The sequence below is a fragment of the Telmatherina bonti genome (genome assembly GCF_933228915.1).
Source record: "Telmatherina bonti genome assembly, chromosome: 10".
Lineage (NCBI taxonomy): Eukaryota > Metazoa > Chordata > Actinopteri > Atheriniformes > Telmatherinidae > Telmatherina > Telmatherina bonti.
In genome coordinates, this window is record NC_136628.1 from 20,905,611 (window position 1) to 20,924,025 (window position 18,415).

The 18,415-nt window shown below is 37.6% G+C and overlaps 1 protein-coding gene across 2 annotated transcripts; it reads right to left on the bottom strand.

Annotated features, from left to right (window-relative positions):
• Positions 1-1,565: 1,565 nt before the first annotated feature.
• arfip2b (ADP-ribosylation factor interacting protein 2b) lies at positions 1,566-18,117 on the bottom strand. 2 transcript variants are annotated; one of them, XM_079247068.1, is made up of 9 exons: positions 17,881-18,117; positions 15,769-15,879; positions 10,703-10,759; positions 8,884-8,992; positions 6,506-6,621; positions 6,078-6,299; positions 5,835-5,992; positions 4,260-4,434; positions 1,566-4,124 (listed from the first exon to the last, which is right to left on the bottom strand). In XM_079247068.1, the coding sequence occupies exons 2-9, from the start codon at positions 15,865-15,867 to the stop codon at positions 3,969-3,971; spliced, it is 1,092 nt and encodes a 363-aa protein (XP_079103194.1). In that variant the 5' UTR covers positions 15,868-15,879; positions 17,881-18,117; the 3' UTR covers positions 1,566-3,968. The 2 variants fall into 2 exon arrangements, with proteins under 2 accessions (XP_079103194.1, XP_079103195.1); XM_079247069.1 differs by lacking the exon at positions 17,881-18,117 and having other exon boundaries at positions 15,769-16,005.
• Between the last annotated feature and the right edge of the window lie 298 nt (positions 18,118-18,415).

Genomic DNA, 18,415 nt, shown 5'->3' on the forward strand with positions numbered 1-18,415 from the left:
AGATTATTCAGTTCATAAAAAGAAAGGTTATTTAAACAGTTACATTTTTGATAAGGTCATACTGTCTTCATTAAACAATCAACTTTATAACTTTTTAGTGTCCTTTTAGATTAGAAACTTGTCAACATGGGCCTCAGGTCTCAAATTTAGATGCAAAATAACGGTGTAAGAGCACATATTTCATTAAACAACAATAAGAAAACGTACTTATAAGGCTTTTTCTGTGGAAAAGTTAAGCATTTACATAAGTTGTCTTATTAGGCACAAATGGTGAATTCAGCATGAAAGCTGTCCACTAAACAACCCTTTTCTTGGTCGTTTTAGCCTTTAACAGTAGATTTAATAGATTAGAAAGTCCATCTCGATTGCAGTCTAAATATATGTCCATTGATAATTTTTTGCTAGAAAATGGAAGACTTAAGCTCAGCAGAAATTTGTTGTCAGAAGTCCCAAAGGCTACAAGCCTCAGTGGAGCTTAAATTATCCTGCATGTACAATAAAAACAAACATAAACACAAGCTAACAGAATGTTTTAACTTCATTTAAAAAGCAGCAATTTGACTTACTGTGCTACTTTAAGTTTAGCTGGCTGTTAAATTAGGCCTAGCGCCGATGTGTCCTCTTACCCCTGCTGTCCTTTATCGTCAGTCTGTCTCGCAGACGGTCAGAGAACCTAACAGGTACAGGTGCACGCGCGAGCCTCCACCAATGAAATTCAAGGTAGTTTCCAGGGGCGTGGCGACGCCCTCTTAAGAGGATGCTTAGTGATCGACATGGATGAAAACAACTTAAATGTAATTAAATTTAATAGAAATTTTTTTTTCTTCATCAAAATTATAAAGAAACATTGACTTGAAGATGCTTCCATTCAAACAGATGCTACTGCGTACACAAACGTTTTTGGGCGATATAGTAAATGCTAAATTTAACCAAGAAGTCTTGGTCAAATTTATTATAAATGGCATAGTAAAAATTACCTATAATAATAATAATAATAATAATAATAATAATCTAAATTGTATTCATAAGCACCTTTAAAACTTCTCAGCATCATTTCAAAGAAACAGACAAAAATGACACAATAATAAAAACAATTTCTTCTTTAAAGAAAAAATCTTGAGAGATAAGCAAGTCGGAACAAGTTTGTTTTTAGACATGATTTGAAGATACAGGTACAGATGATGCTGCTTTACAGATTGTTATACAGATGGAGTTAGTTCCAGAGACAGGAGGCTGAGCAGTAAATGATCCTGGTCCTGTCGTGGAAAGATGAATGGGTGGTAGAGAGAAGGAAAACAGAGGAAGTCCAAAGTGTTCAGGATCATGTATAAGTTATATTTCTAATTTCTGCAAGGTATGGAGGAGCAAAATTAAAGAGGGTCTTGAAGGTTAGGAGAATTTGAAATTGCATACAAAGTGAACCGGAAACCAGTGGAGCTGTTCAAGAACAGGAGTGTGGAAGCATGCAATGTGTGGAAGCTCTAGAGATGACATGGATGATTAACTTCTGATTATTTAGATAAAAATGCATCATTGCTCTTAACCAGATTATTCCACTAGGCATATTGTATTGGAAGTTTACGGAACTGCCTGCAAAACTTTTCAACTTCAGCAGAAATAGGGTGAATTTTAATTAAGACATCTTAGAAACCTGGTTTGGATCTAATTTACACAGCTATTGCATTAATCTGATTGCATCCAGATGGTTGTTTTGTATGTTGCAGGGGCTATAGTGCAAATGAAATGACATGAAATGGCAAACAAACAAATAAAGGCAGAGCATTTGAAAATGTGTAACTTTAATTTTGCTCCCTTGGGATAGGGTGGGTCTTTTTGGGGTCTGAGTAATGAAGGCAAAGTATCACATCAATCCTTTACACAATTTCTTTTTTTTTTCTCCATAAATACCTTATGTGCAATCATTCATACAGTACAATACACAAGCTCAGTCTAAAAAACATTTGATTGTACACATATAAAGTATCTCATTTTAGAAATCTTCTTTCACTCTTGGCAACAATCTAAAGATCTCTGGCAATATTGACTACAAGTGTTTATCAGCCTTTTTCATGTGAGGGTTATAAATAAACAACATATTGCCATACATATTTAAGTTTTGGGTTGGGGACTTCAAAAAGTACAGGTTTGGAAGAGAGAAATCACATTTTAAATATTATTGCTTTGTGGTGGTCAAGCAGACCAGGAAGTGGCCAGTAAACTGTATTTATTGTTATTAAGAGTGCCATATGAAAGAAAAGCCCAAATTCTGGATTTCACATCACCCAATTTTAGCATATAAACTAACACCAATAAGCATGGGATTATGCCAGTCCATGCAAGCTGAAACACATAAGGCCAAGAGTAGAACGTCAGTGCAAACACACACATCTGCACCTTTGGATCGCTGCCGGCCATGCAAGTTCAGAGACAAGAAGCTGGAAAACTGAATCGCTAACTGATTTCATAGATGAGTACAGCATGGTTAAACATAACATAAAAAAAAAAAAAAAAAAAAAAAAAAAAAATCAACCCTCTTGATTAAAACTGATTAAACCCAAACATAATTACAGTGACACTTAAAAATTAAAACAGTACATATGTATTACAATACCTCTTTTGATAATCAATCACTGATGATTGGTTGCAACCAAACCATTTAGTGCCATCATACTGCAAGAGCACAAGATTACTAAATCTGTTTCTAAAATATTGAAGTTAGTCATGATAGGCAGCTATAGTAATCTTCAGTGTGAAGAAAAGGTAACTATAGACTGATATATTCTGCTTTTGAACGATGTGTTATGGACATGCTTCTGTTAGATTTAGACAAACTTAAGACAAAATTTAAGGTATAAAAACCAAAATATAATTATTTCCTAATCTATACAGATCACTAACACTTAACTAATAGAGTGACTCCTGTCAAGGCTGCAGGACCGACAAACCCGTCTTTAAAGATATGGGTACAATCCACAGTGACACTTAACTTCTTAAACATATGTAAACAAGGCAAAGGTCTACATCCAACCAACATTTCTATCAGTTATCTTTGGGTAAATAAAAACAGAATTAGTATAAACCCAGATCAGTACTTTGGGAAGATGTGGCAGTGTTCCTTAAATGATTTGCATATATGAAACAGAGTCTAAGAAATGTTTTAGGTTTAGGTCGTGATGCTTGCTGTCCAAGACACAAGTACAGTAAAGCTGACTTCAAGTGAATAATCAAAAATATAAATGATGAGATGTTAAATTACTCAAAGCTACAAACAATCATAATATTTATATCAAAGCGAAACAGTACTTTATTTGAATTTTACATTGATTTGAAATGTCTGGACATTCCTTTCCAGTGTACTCAACAATTCCCACTCGTGTGTTGTTGGAAATGTTTTTCAGATTTTTCAACCTGCAGACTGCATGTTCATTTAACGCATGAACACAAAATTAAGGAGGCACGCTGGGAGAGTGATCGGGGTTGGAAGGTTTTAAGTAGTGTTAAGGTACATCTGTGTTTCAACAGGTTTTACCACCAGGCGTTGTTACTAAGACGGTGTGGGGTTGAAGGTTAACACAGCAGTGGGAGCACTTAAAGAGAACAATATTGGCCATAACCATGACTAACACAAGCTCACACAGCATAATAGTGTTGAGACAGAGGACAAGGTTAAGTCAAGTACAGGATAGGGAAGAGAAAGGTGAAGCTGGAAAAAATACGGGTGGGAAGAGAGGCACCAAAGCCCCCTGTATGTTCATCACACTGGCCACTTAAGTTACCTGCTGTAAAAGCCCATTTCTCCATTAAACCCTGCAATACAACAGTCCACTCAACTAAGCACACACTCATATATTCATTCACCAAATGATCAGTTTCCCTCTGTAGTGGTCCATTTTAAGTTGGGGGGGTTTCAACGGTTAACAGGTGGAGGCGGTTGAGAAGGAAGCTGCAGGAGGTCCAGCAAGGCCTTCTCATTGCTCTTCTAACCAGGATGGCTTATCTGCCCCAGGAGGCTTCAGCTTTATGTTGAACTGCTTCAGCGTTTGCTCTAGCTGCTGCTGATTTCCAGCAAAGTATGCTGAGATGGCATTATGGAAAAGGAGGAGCTGCTTATGCATCACCTTCACCTTTAAGGAAGAAAAAAGAAGGAGTTTGTAGAGTTAGATTTGTCCATTACACTAAAGAAAACACTTAGTCAAGCTAGATGGAAACACCGAAGCAAATAAACAAATGACAACGATGCAGACCTGACTCAGACTGACCTTATTTTCCTCCAGAAACTTCAGTTTAATGATAACATCTGAGCGTAGATGTTCATACTTCTCCTTATGGACTTGGTACTGTTGCTGAGCAGCTTCTATACGAGCCATGGCTGCTGCATCTCTTGGACCCATACTCAGCTCGTCAAGATCCGACCGGTAGGCATCAAACTCCAGTCTAAAGACACAAAATGCAGAAGAAAGGATAAAGGCGCTGATGTTTTCCATTATGTGCAAGTCTTCTTGAGGCCCCATCTGGGCGTTCCATTTATTGTTTTGTCATTTCAAACACTAAATCTTTCTATGTAATGCACAATAAAACATTGAAAAGAATTATTCAGTTTGCAGTAACTGATATTTTTGCCACTCGGGGGCAGTGTTTGGGCAGCGATGAGCACATCACTAACATCACAACCACCAAAAGAAAAGAAGGAAATCTTTATGTATGTAAACCTCTATCTAATTTCCAAATTTGCCTAAAATGGCCGCTTGTTGTTGCCAAAAACAACCCTAACATACAAGCTTAGAAAAGCTGATGTAGTCACATAGTCATTAGTACATTACATCGTCTACAGATAGCAGCAGGACTCCACCCAGCAGAGCTCCAATTCTGGGATTGATATCAGTGTCTTTTCAGTTACAAGCAACAAAGAAATATTTCTAAATCTGTTTCCTCTGAGGTGCCCTGTATCCTGACCACGTGTCCAAACCAGCTCTAATGTCTGTGTTCAATGCAGAAGAGTAGTGACTCTTGTTTGAACCCCTCCCAGATGACCTCACCATCCGTTAGGAGGAGCCTAGGCTCCCTTCAAAGCAAGCTCACCCTTTGTCGTGATATCATTTTTTGGGGTGTTAAAAAATGTACTAAAAGAAAAAAAAAAAAAAAAAAAAAAATCAGTTAGAGCAAAAGTACAGTAAAATTAACTGAACTGAGTGGGCCTATGGGGGTTCCAGTCGGATACAGTTCAAAGAAACAACACAGAGCCACCCTCCTGAAGACCTATAAGACCTATGACATGAAGGGAGTGCCGTGAAGGTGGAGAGATGTGCATAGGACGACAGTCAAATCCCATTTTTTCTTTTTATGGTTGCTTTTGCAAATGTCATGTTTACATGTTATAGCATTTTTCAGTCACTAGGGGGCAGCAGCAGAAACATCAGAGGCCTAAACTGCAGCTGGCTGAGCTGGCACTGCTGCTTGTCCATTAGATTTTCTCTACTTTGGAAATGACAGAAGTCAAAGTGGACAAAGACCTGCTGTGTAAGCAGAAAAAATCCAAGTTTTTTTCTGGATAGTGATTATGCAGTGCAGCTGTTGTCTGAGCTTTTCACTTCTGCTTCTTTGAAATAAATAAATAAATAAAAAATTTACTGCTGTCAACTCTTCCCACCAATAGCTACATTTCAATCAATCAGCACATGTAAAACTGCCTTAAGAAGGATGCCTTAGTGGTCGGCTCCCCAGTGGAAAGTGATTTAATGTTTATGTTGTTTTTTGTGATTTTACTGTTCATACTTTCTGGAATCTTTATGTGACAACAATGCTTTGGGCTGCCATAACTAAGTGTATGTGCTAACCTCGCATTTTCATACAACTTGATCGTCATCAGGGTGTCCTCCATAGTCTTGTTGACTAACGTGTTGATGCTGGACACAAAGAAGTTAATGGCACCAAGTAAATTCTCCCCATTCTTGCACAGCAGCTTCTGAGTCTCTGCATTGTAGCCAAACTCGTCCTGTAAAGAAAGTCAACTTTGAAATGTTGCCTGAAAATTAATTCTCACAATCACACACTGGCACCAACAGCACTAAGAAGCTCACCCGGAGTTCTGGAGATTTCTGACTGAGGTCAGCAAAGGTGTCACCCAGCGCATGCTGTGTCTGCACCATGTTGTAAAAATGATTGGTCAACGCTCTGGCCAATCGCAGCACATTCTCATATTTCCTTTTAGTATCTCTCAACACTTCAATCTGAGCCTCCAGCTCCAGATCCACAGTCCGACACCCCCGACCAAATCGCTCCGAAATCATTTGTTTTGTACACTAAAAATAAGGACAGAAGGGATAGGGATGTCATTACTGCAATGAAATTTAGCTCATTGCATCACATTCATAAAGGAATGGGAAGCATCACTGAGGCAGAAACACAGCAAAGACAACATCATCTCTAAAAGATGATTACGTTTTTACACATTTGTCAGGTTGCTTTGTACATAGTACCATATTGTCAACATTAGAACCTCTGGTACCTTGTAAGTGTTGAGACCCCACTTCCTCACAGATTCTAGTTTCTCTACAGCCACACCACGCGTGGCTTCTTCTGCCGTCATTGACAAGTTGCTGCTGCTGTGGTGCATGTTGGAACCTGAGACATAAATGAAGTGACAAAAGTTGGTTAACATATGAGACCTAAAATTGGGATGGAACCTCTGCTCAGATTACAGCAAACAGGAATGACTGTCTACAACTCAAAGTGCTCAACATGTAAAACAAACTGAAGACAATCCCTCAAATCTCCTTCATAATTAAAAAAAAAAAAAAACAATTAAAAAAACATAAATCTGAAAAAGTTTGAGAATTTAACTCAAATTAAATGTTAGTGACAGACAAATGTAACAAGGCAGACAAACTTCTTTCAAGACATAATCAAAGGATGACAACGGAAATTTGTTTGGTTTTTTTTTGCAGATCAATAGCTGCAGGGTCTCAACCTCACCCTTTTTCCCTCCTCAGTACTGCGGTAATCATGTGATCGGCTTTCTATGTGACAGATGGCAGAACTGCTTGAGAGAACACTACTTTGCCTTCGTGTGCAGGTCTGTGATAATGAATGTGGGGGGGTGTGGATGAAGGGAAGGATGAATTAAGACCGGGTGCAGGATTGTTTTTTCCAGTCATGGAAATATTTTTATGTTCAGGGTTGGAATTTAAAATCACAATTGTTTATTGAGGGATTGAACATTTTAATTTCGGTTAAAAATGTGATAAAGTTAAGTGTTAACATATGTAGCAAATGTGGGGGGGGGAATGCAGAAAAAAAATGGCAAGAGAGAAAAATAAGGAACATACATGTAGGAGGGAAATGTGGGAAACAAGCATTAAGACAAATACAGGTGAGAACAAAGATGAAAAGAAGGAATGACAACTTTACTGACAATCAGTGAACAATGCATACAAATGAGTGAAGCTGACAAGAAGAGGCTGAACTGTAGCTGGTAACACTTCGTACCAGAAACAGACGTGACAAAACAATACGGAAATAATCTTAAGTTTATGTCAATAACTTACTTTGCTACCAAAATTTCACAGACTTTTAAGCATTGTGAAACAAAACTGTTTAGCTACAAGGTCCAGCAATCCCATTCTGTGAAAACCAAAGTGTGAACCCCTTAAAACCAAGAACAAGCCACAGAAACTAAGAAACACTGTGTTAGAAAAATAGCTACAGTATATATATATATATATATATAAGAAAAGGAGCAGCCAGCAGACATGAGATCACTGCCTCTGTCCACTGAAAAAGAGAAAACATGATGAAAAAGGACAGAGAAGCTGCCTCCCAACCATCTAAAAATAAGTTTAAAAGGATCAAACACTCAATAGAGAGCAGACACTGCTGGGGCTTTTAGAGAGCATCTTTTCAAACTGAGATATTCATCGTGTTAAAATAAAAACACTTCAAAATGAAGAAAGAAAAAAAAATCACTGACACCACTTTGTGTTTTGTAATCAGATTACTTACTAACTTGACATAATATAAAACAGCTCCAATCCCCCCAAAACATTTTTTCATTTTTAAAATCCCAATTTGGAAAGATGCTCTCCATAATTAAAAACACTTAGGTGTTATCCACCAAATCCTGTAACTGGGATCCTTTTGTTAAACTCTGGGTTGTAGTGCACAGCAGGGCCTGAGAAAGACAGTGGGACAAAATGCAAGTATATTAGCAGTGTCTTTTTTTATATATATATAAATTTTTTTTTTAAAAACTACACCGTATATAAATCACATCAGGAATAGTTGATGTGTAAATTATTACAATTTGTGTATTTTTCACACTGAAACCGCTAAATAATATCCAAAAATGAACAAGTAAAATCAGAACAAATGGGAGGCGGCATTATTTGCCACCTCCAACTGTTAGGATTATACAGCAGCTTCCTGTGACATTAAAAAGCAATTATGTTCTTATAATTATGTTTGCACTTATTGACATTATGATTACGAGAAGTGATTTATTTGCAAAATAAACTCGTACATGAAGACAGTCAAATAATTTGTGTAAGAGAGGAAGAGAAAAGCACAAAAGCCAGTTTAAGGCATATATTGATGAGTTAATTGGGAATCCTTATCTGACAAGAAAAAAAAAATCAAAATAAAATTTGGCTTCCGACTTTTCTTGCCATGAATTCTAAATAAAAAAAAAAAAATTACATCCACAAAACATCTTGCTCAAGATCACACTGAAGAAAACCTCAACTCCATTAGACACCAGTTTTCATTGTTGCAGCTTCAACGGCTGGAATAACTGAATGTTCAGCACATACATACCACTTTATTGTGGCATGAGCTCACAAACTAAAAAAGGAGACCAAACACAGAAACAAGAGCAAAGTATGACTCTACCTTTGATTGAGCTGGTAGGGATAATTCCTTCTGCTGTTCCTCCATAGCCTCCAGACACAATGCTTGTCTCATTAAGATTGGGACCCGATACCATCACCTGCTGTAGGTCCTACAAAGATGGCAAATGAAAAGAAGAGAACAGCAAAAACAGAGGAAGGGGAAAAGTAGGGTTTGGAGTGGGTAGGGGTGAGGGGATATGTCAACAGATTATGACTTCAGTGTTAAATCCTCAATGCAGGCAAAGTAGTTTAAACGTTTATTCGCTAGAGTGAGAAAGGACTTAGGAAGGTTAATAAGCAGAGATGGAAAACTAAAGCAAGTGAAAGACAAAACACAGGAATTCAGAGCCAGTTAATAATTAACTCAAACTACACTGTGTCTCAATCCCTAACTGACCTAAAGCCACGTTCACACAAATGCATACTAATGATAACTTCTAGTTTATAAAACTTGACCTATTTCTAGACGTACTAGAGAGCAGTGGTGAGGAGCAGTTGGGAGGGGTTAAGGGCCTGACTGAAGGGCCCAGAACGATTCACCTCTGCTGGCACACCAGGAACTTGAACCAGGGTTCTCCAGACCCAAGCCCACCTCTGCACCCTCTAGGCCAACACTCCTCTGAAATGCCTAATTTCTGCTTAGTAGAATGCCAATAGTATATAACCAAAGGCTGAAGAAACTTATGGAGACCACTAGAGTTTGGACATTGCATGACTGCATTTTAGTCCAGACATGTGGAAAGTCATTATTCCAACAATCTCCCTAACACATTTAATTGTGCGATGTATTTTCAGACAAAACTCATCTGACTTGCCTTTGTGCATCCAAAATGATACTTAAAAACTTTACCACCTCTGTTCTGCTATATAACCAAACTGAAGAGGAAGCTTAATTTCCCTTTTTTTGGGTTTTTCTTTATTTAGGGTGGGAGACGACACATTTACTGCCCTTGAGATTTTACTAACCGCATTCTTTTTATTGGGGTCTATTTTTTTTTTATTGCTTATAAGCAGCTATAAAAAATAACATTATCTTTATTTTCAATCAAAAATCCTTGGACTCTCCTGTCCTCAAGTTAATCAGAAAATGTAAAGGAGAAAATAGTGCTGTCTGGTGGTGCACGGAAGCTGCAGCCATACAGTATCTATACCAGAACGATCCGGAAGGAAGTTGCAATTTCCTTTCTGTAAACAAACAATTCACAGGCAAAAGGAAAACTGCAGTAGTTTGTACTGTCGGGGTCAGGGGTTTGTTAAGACAGAACTGCAGTGACATGGAAGCAGAATATATTTCTTCCTCATTTTTTTTAATAAAACTGAAAGATCACCTGACACATGGGAGATGAAGCTGACAAACTAAACAGAATTAGCATGGCATGATATTTATTAGGATGACATTATGTCCTTTCAAAAATAACCTAAAAGATTAAAGGATCACAATTGAATATCAAACAAGTGCGTGCAAGCACACACACACTTAACACTAAGTATCTAGATCAAATGAGCCCACTCAGCACAACACACATTTGATGAATTTTAATCTAATAATTAAATGGAATAATTATATTGAGATGTAAGTGTTAGTTGTAAACAATTTGTTAACACAACCCAGTTGGGAGAAAAGCATTGAAAGCATTTCTGTTTCGAGACGCCTCTATCAACAGTGTTTAGGAGTAATGTTAGCACACAACACAACAAGCTTCACAAGAGTTCAGCAGAAAAATCTAATAGTTTTTCAACAAACCAAGTCAAACCACTGAACCGTACTACACACCAACACCACACATAAAAAAATAAAAAAACACAAATGGCCTGCTCACCCTTGTGCCTCTGGAGCTCCCTACCTTCTCATCTAAGCTCCACTGCAACTTAGCAGCCTGCACAGAGATGGAGGGGTGGAGGGGGGGGTCAAACACAACAACAACAACAGAAGAAGAAACAAAAAGAGACAAAAAGAAAAATCCATGACTAAAATCATGAAACAAGAAAAAAAAAAAAAACATTTGAAGGCAACAGACAGAAATGAGGCAAGATGAAGAGCAGTGATGACTGCTATCACAGCAGGTCAGCATCCATCATTTAGCCCAGGGATCACCAATCCTGGTCCTCAAGGACCGGTGTCCTGCAGGGTTTTCAGGTGTCCCTGCTGCACCACACCTGATTCAAATCAATGTGTATTTGGTGTGTTCCAGCAGGAACACTTGGAAAACCTGCAGGACAGCCGTCCTTGACAACCAGAGTTGGGGATCCCTGATTTGGCTGAATTATGTTAAAATCCCAAGTAGATCAAGTCCACTGAAATTTTAACGTTTTTTTATTTATTTATTTATTTTTTTTATTAAAACAATTTCATCACTGTCTGTAAAATTAAAACACAGGTTCCAATTCAACATGGCAAAAACCTTGTGTGACTCACAAGCGTTCAAGAAGAGGGGAAAAGAAACAGAGATGGAAATATCAAAACCATACAAGCTTCCAAAAGAGAGTCCAAACTCAAGGAAGCAAAGTATGGAAGTAATTTATTTGTGGTCAAGTCAGGAATAACATGACCTTTTATGTCAGAGTGAAGATGATTCAGAGCTTTTAATGGAGACACATTAGACATGTCAGAAAATGGGTTACAACTCTAAGCTGTACTGAACTGAGGAGTTCTGTAGTGTTTAGATTTTTTTTTTTTTTTTTAAACTTTTTTCCCCCCTGTTATTTACAACAGAAATTCTGGTTTTATGATGCAATGGGCTGACTATTTTAGCCAAAAACAAACCTGCTAGAATGCCTCAGCAAATCATAACCTCTAGCGACATAACAGAGAGTTATTATCCCTGCATAGCTAATGAAAAAAGCTTTAATAGGATGAAAAAATGAGATTTTGTTAAGAGTGAAATTGAAATGGAGCTCTGCACATCTGGAAGGTGAGCAAAATAAACTAATTTTATATGTGAAGTGAGAGTTTGTTTGCTGGTTCAGTAAAGCAGCTCAGCTCTCCCTGGTAGACTGGAACTATTCATTTAAGTCAGTCTGACGATGTCAATCAGGATCCTCGGAAAAAAACATCCCATACAACACAGTGTAGACAGAACTGTGCATTTCCTTATGATAATTAAACCAACTGTTGATATTTATTTTGTCATCATAAGATGACGTCAGAAAGTCAAATAACTGAAAAAAAAATTAATGATGTATATAACAAAGTAAATAATATGACTAATGCTATTTTCTGTAAACTACTGTCGTCATTTATGAGAAGGACTATTTTTTTTTAATGGCAGTTAATTCATGGTATAGTTGATGCAACTGTATAGATAGTACGATACTTATTCTGCATAATTACCACAAGCATGAGGGGCCAGTAACGTACCAGGCTGTTTTCCAGCTGCTGTGAAACCACAGGAGAAAGCTTCACTACTGTCATCGCCAATAAATCATGTGACACTGTGACTTTAAATGCCAAAAGTGTACAAACAAGTAATCAAAGCCCAAAACTACAGCCACAGAAAAGTCTGTGTTGGCTTACTTTCAAAAACATAATCAGACTAGTTTACCAACGATATGTCAAAAATACATCACCAATACATAATAGTATTGTTGTCACACTGATGTATACTTGACTTCCTTCCATCCATAATGTGATCGAAAAATCAATAAGATTTGAGAAAAGTAACTGATTGTCACTTGCTGTTTTGCATATGTAAGCATATATGGTAGCCTAAAGCCCATTCTAGGGACTTTTATAAAGAGTACTGATATGAGTATTAACAAATCCTTTCACAGTTCACTGGTAGGGAGTTTGGACCAGAATGTCAGATGAGACGAATGACTGGTTCATTGCGTAATACAGCAGATGCGACACCCTGCAGCCATTCTCTAAATGTAATGCAGGGAAATGATCAGAATCTTCATAAATAAGGAGGACAAAGTTTTTTTTTGCTGGATTATGTTAACAGCTGTGACAAAGCACATATAAGCCCAAAATCAGCTTCTCTTGCTGAAAAAATGACTTTTTTTTTTTTTTTTTTTTAAAAACACCCGTATTCTTCTGTCATATCAGAACACTTTTATGAATAAGTAATATAGGTACACACACATAGTATTGGGTCTATACATGATAGAGGTATTGATTTCAGTGCATCTCTACAATAAAGCATCAGTGTTTAAAACAACACTGTCTTTTCATTCAGTTATTGTACCTCTGTTTAACAGATCTGCTCCATACTGTAGTATCTGTTCAATGTGGGAGATAGTTGATACAGACTGACGTGGATCCTTCCCAGGACATTTTGTTTAAACACAGTATCTGTTCCAGCAAATATATAAACAAATGAAAATGCTCCGACATAAAAAAAAAAAAAAAATGATATGAAGAAAAAAAAAGCCCCACTGTAAAAAGGGACAAATCACAATCTTGTAGCATTACTGACCTACTTTAAAAGTTCAACAAAACATGAGATATACATATATGAGATATGATTAGGCTTTATGCATTAATTACCACAAGGAAAGCTCCAGTAATTCCTATTCAACTGCACAGACACAAAAAAGTTAAAATGTCTATTTAGACACTAGTAAGTCAGTAATACCTCAGATTCTTTAGCTACAGAGTTCCTGCCATTTCTATTACTGTCAAGACGACAGTCATCATCCCTGTTCTGACAGACTGCGCTATGCTACAACATCTGAAACCAGATTTTTACTCCTCTTTTAAACTACTAACCTTCATCTCTATGTGCACAACTAACACTGACTGCTACTGCTATAAACCCAAGTGCTTCTGAGTAGATATCAATCTGATTTAAGAGGGCTGTCTGTCACCCAAGGACAAAGCACTGTGCTGCCAATTTCAAATTAACTGTAGAGTTGCCATGGCAACCGGTTGATATCCAGAGCTCCACACCAAATGGTGTGTGATGTAAGCTTACCAGTTAGAGGTTGCTGAGAAGGAAGGACTTTTACCAACTTGAACAGACACATAGTTTGGTAAGCAAATAACATGATCAAGAGCCTGCGCTTTCTTCCAGGATCTACAGTGTGTTTGTTCAACAAGGTGTGCCTTGAGGAGCAGGAAAAATTAACAACCTGTTTCAATTTACTCAGTTACACCACTGTCATTCCATTCTCTAAGACACCAAAGAAACATAAAGGGACTAAAATGAGTGTTTGTCTCTTGCACTGGTGAATGGTGTCTTTCATCCAATGCAGCAGAATGAATGACCCTTGTGTGGATCTCAGTCATCGAGTTGAGAGAAACTTCTGTAAAGCTGTCATTTCAGGTGAATGTCTAATGGTAAGGTAGACTAAAAGCCCCAGCAGTGTCTGTAAGCCCAAACACTGGGCCACTGGAGCTGTTTCAAAGAGCACCTGGTATCCAGGGAGACAGCAGAACATCAGCACCTGATCTCCCTCAAAGATTGCAGGTGTGGATAAGCAGATTATGCATTACAAGGAGTTGTGGCAGTGTACATGACTAGAAAGATGCTGCCTGAACAAACAAAACTTATAAAGCACAATACATAGAGGTAAGAAGGGGCATTTAGAAGAAGACATCCATGCACCACAAAGGAGACTGAGATATCTGTGTGAAGTTTAAAATAAAATCTGATATCAGGCAATAAGCAATGCACCTGAATTAAACAAATGCTTCATTACCAGTCCGTTGCAGAACTGGATGACATGCAGATGAGAAAGCTCAGCCATTTGATTCAGGCGAGTTGGAAAAAGGTTGCATCTAAAAGTTGCAAAGATGAGAGATTGGTTCTAAATTGTGCAGCAAGTATAACACAAGGTATGAAGAATATAATAAAAACATATTCAGCCTCTACAATGACAGCTGTGAACAATTCCCACAACTACCTGACAGCTTCCAACTTTTTTTTGTCAACCAAACAACAATAATACCACTTCATCAGAACTACAGTCCTTCACAATGTGATGTACATGAAACAATCTCCACAGCTTTTTTTCTTTTTCATGTCTTGTGTTCTACTGAGGTGACACTGGAGTATTTCTGTGATGTGCGAAGACATCACCTGTGGACAATCTCCCACTGCAAAGTTCATTGTGAAACGCTCAGAACAAATGTTTTGGTCATTCCTGTGTGAACACAGCTTATAATAGTATTTCACCTCGCAATTAGCCACAAAATGCAACATGAAATTGCCCTTTTCTATGTGGATACCCACTAAGCTGTTACTTAGCAGTTTTTTGGTCACTGAGAAAACATTTATATATCCATTTGCTGATAGTTGATATATTAGTGGCTCTCACAAAATTTTTAATGACTTCCAAGTGTAATTTATCCAGACACTTATTTCCTTCGTGTCATGAAGTATGCCATGTATCACTAACTAGACTGTCTCAGTATCAGCTATCTTAGATATAACCAGGGATGCACTTAAAGTGGATGTTTTATCTGATATAAAGTCATAATACATTGTCTATCTACATGAAAAAGATTACCTTTTTCTTATTTCTTATGCTTGCTTGAATTTTGGAAGACATTAATAAATGTTTTTAAAAATTCATGATGTATGCTGATTGCCATGGCAACAGCGGAAACGCTTGGGATAGCACACTATTATAGCTGTAAGAATATTTATGCAATGATCACATCACAGCACAGCACAGTAAAAAGTCAACAAAGGTCAAGCTCAGTGTGAAAACTTTATATTTACAGTATGTAAAAAGTAAATATATACGTTACTGATAAGTTGCACCAAACACAAACTCCTACATACACTCCTCTGTTTGCTGCAGTTTAGCAGATTGTGCGCTTGTGATGGTAAAACTAAACGCTGACTGTGTCTGTTTCTTTGTCTAACAGTTTAAATTAGTTGTTTTTTTTTTAATTACACACACTGTAGACTTATTTCATTCCATAGATGTGACCCACCTGTTCGAGGCTGTCGTCTTCTGGTAGCGTTCCAGTGTCACCATTACTGTTGATAGGAATCTCCATTGTGGCAGCTTTACTCATAATGCTGTCTGTCATAATGCACTATGTCTGCAAGACAAAAAAAGGAGACCAAGTGTGTGTGTGTGTGTGTGTGTGTCGACACTGCAAACCACTTTGTGAAAATAATGTGAGAAAAACAGTGAGACCTAACAAGGCTTGGAAGAAGAGAGACCAAAGAGCTTAGCCAAAATAGAAAAATCATTGAGCAGATGGGAATATAATTATCACAAACAAGAGTGGAGGCGGTTTTCAAAGAGCTAGGCTACCACTCTGAATAAAAACAACCTACCTATGAATGCCTCCTCCAGAAACACTCTCAAAGAAGCCCCCACTACAATAAGGCTGTAACGCTGAAAAGGCCACATACTAAATATCGATAACAAGACTGTATGTTACCAGCACCCACTCCCTAAAAACCCTGAGAATGCTTTTTAGAGATGTTGAAAAAAACAGTTTTTGTTTCAAAGGGTCAAATTCATATGGCCAGCTACACAATCCATGTGCAAGGATGACCACCAAGACAGGCTGAAAAAAAATCACTCTGCAAAGGCTGTAATATTCTGCATCTACTGCTACACGTTTTAACAAGAATAAAGACTCCAGAGCTTAAATGAATTCAGTTCTTCTAACGCTGGTGTCTATGTCTGCTTTTTTAAATGTTTCTAACAGTATGACCAATTTCAATCTGTTCAGATCTGAAAGATGTTTCTTCACATTGTCAAACAGGGTTTCATCTAAACAGTTATGCACCAAACCTAATAGTCTGCAGTATGTTCTGAAGCAAAAGCTATCTGGAAAGGTTGCAGACTACTTCTGACTCTGCAACCCTACTCTATGTGGCATTATGAATACTTTTTATGGCAGAATATGAATAATATTTTTTAAAGACAATTGAGTTGTTCTTGTAAAAAGTTCCTATCCACAGAAGTGTCCCAATGCAACCCCCGCAACTCTGCTTTGATTGATGGTTAAATGATAACAACACTAGTTGTTAAAACACTATTTCCCCAAGCTGTTGAAATCTTCATACAGCATACATTTGCTACAAGAGTGCATGTGCATCATTGTGTGACATTTAGAAAAAAACATAAAATAAATAAATAAACACTTATCCAACATCACATTTACAGCCAGGTTTAGCAGTTTTCTAGGAGTTACTTCACTTCCTGGCACCAATACTATGAATTGTCAGAAGACAGGTATGACAGCTACTTGTTTACATTGTCTCTGACCTCACTTAAGAAAGATTTCCATTATAAATGTACACTTGGCGAAGCCTAGTCCATTTCCTGAGGCATAGAGCTTTGTTTACTTTAGTCATTAGTTTCAAGTTATTCATCCATTTCCCCCCCAGTGTTCAGAAGAAGCTGCTTATTAAATCCAAGGCAGAGATCAGTTTAAAATAGAAAAAGAAAAAAAAAAAAAAAAAACACTTTAAAAAAGTCCTTTAGAGTACGAAATACCAAAATAAAGAGACATTTGTCAATTTATTTAAACGGAAACATTTACTACCTTTTACAGTTTCAAACACCCAAATGAATGGTTTGTATTGACTTTCGGAGAAAAGTACCATAAACATGAGGCAAAGAAAAGGGACCAAAATCCGGTTTAAGATAACAAGGCAAACATTACCGCGAGCTTCGACAGGTGCACCAGCACAGGTGCAAAGTTCCCACCCAGAGGAAACGCTTGATGCTGGTTTCTATCCAGTTCTCTTCTGTCCCACAATGGGGATTCAAGCAAGCAGTTAAACCTAACTTATAATACAAGCTTTTTAACTGAAGTGTGTAAAGAATCTAAGTAGTTTTTAAGACAGATAATCTTGTGTCTGTAAAAGGCCTGGTTCCAGTTTACTGTTAAGAAGCAGCTCATGTCCAGCAGCTGTTAAGAAGCTGCTCATGCCGTAAAGAAAAGGTAGATTAAAAAAAAAAGTTTAACGTGAAAACTCTGCTAGTTAACAATGGCATTACTGTGACACTGATAAAATACTACTCAGGTCTTTAACGCATATAAAATACTATAAAGAAAATTAATAACGCTTTGACTTACGGTGTGATTGGTCCTGTCGTAAATGTAGCGCTCTTCGGAAAGCTAACGCGCAAGCTAATAACTGGCTAATGATGGAGCATCCCCGTACGTATGCAGATCAGTGGAGGCTGCAGTGCCTTTTTTCAGTCAAAAATTAAATCTATTAAAGGACAGCTCTTGTTTAATAACATTTGAAAATCACTTCAACGCTAGAGTTTACTCTGACTGCGTTGTCTTCACTCTGCATAAATATCTCTGTTCCTCCCGATCGTGAAGCCAGAGGGAACGCTTCACGGAACTGACGACATCGTGGGATTCATTTTGCAGACGCCCTCCGACACAAAGAACGTCGATTCATGAGAAGACGAATCACTCCGAGCACCCACAATGGCGCTACCAACCTGATGCTAACCTCAAAAAGTTGCACTGCTTTGTGTAATTTTGGGCACCTTCTTCTCGATAAAGTCTTACTACTATCACATTTTTTTTTTTGTCTCTCTTTTTTTTCTCAAAACCAACACGTTTAAGATAAAGTGATACATAATAAACACACCCT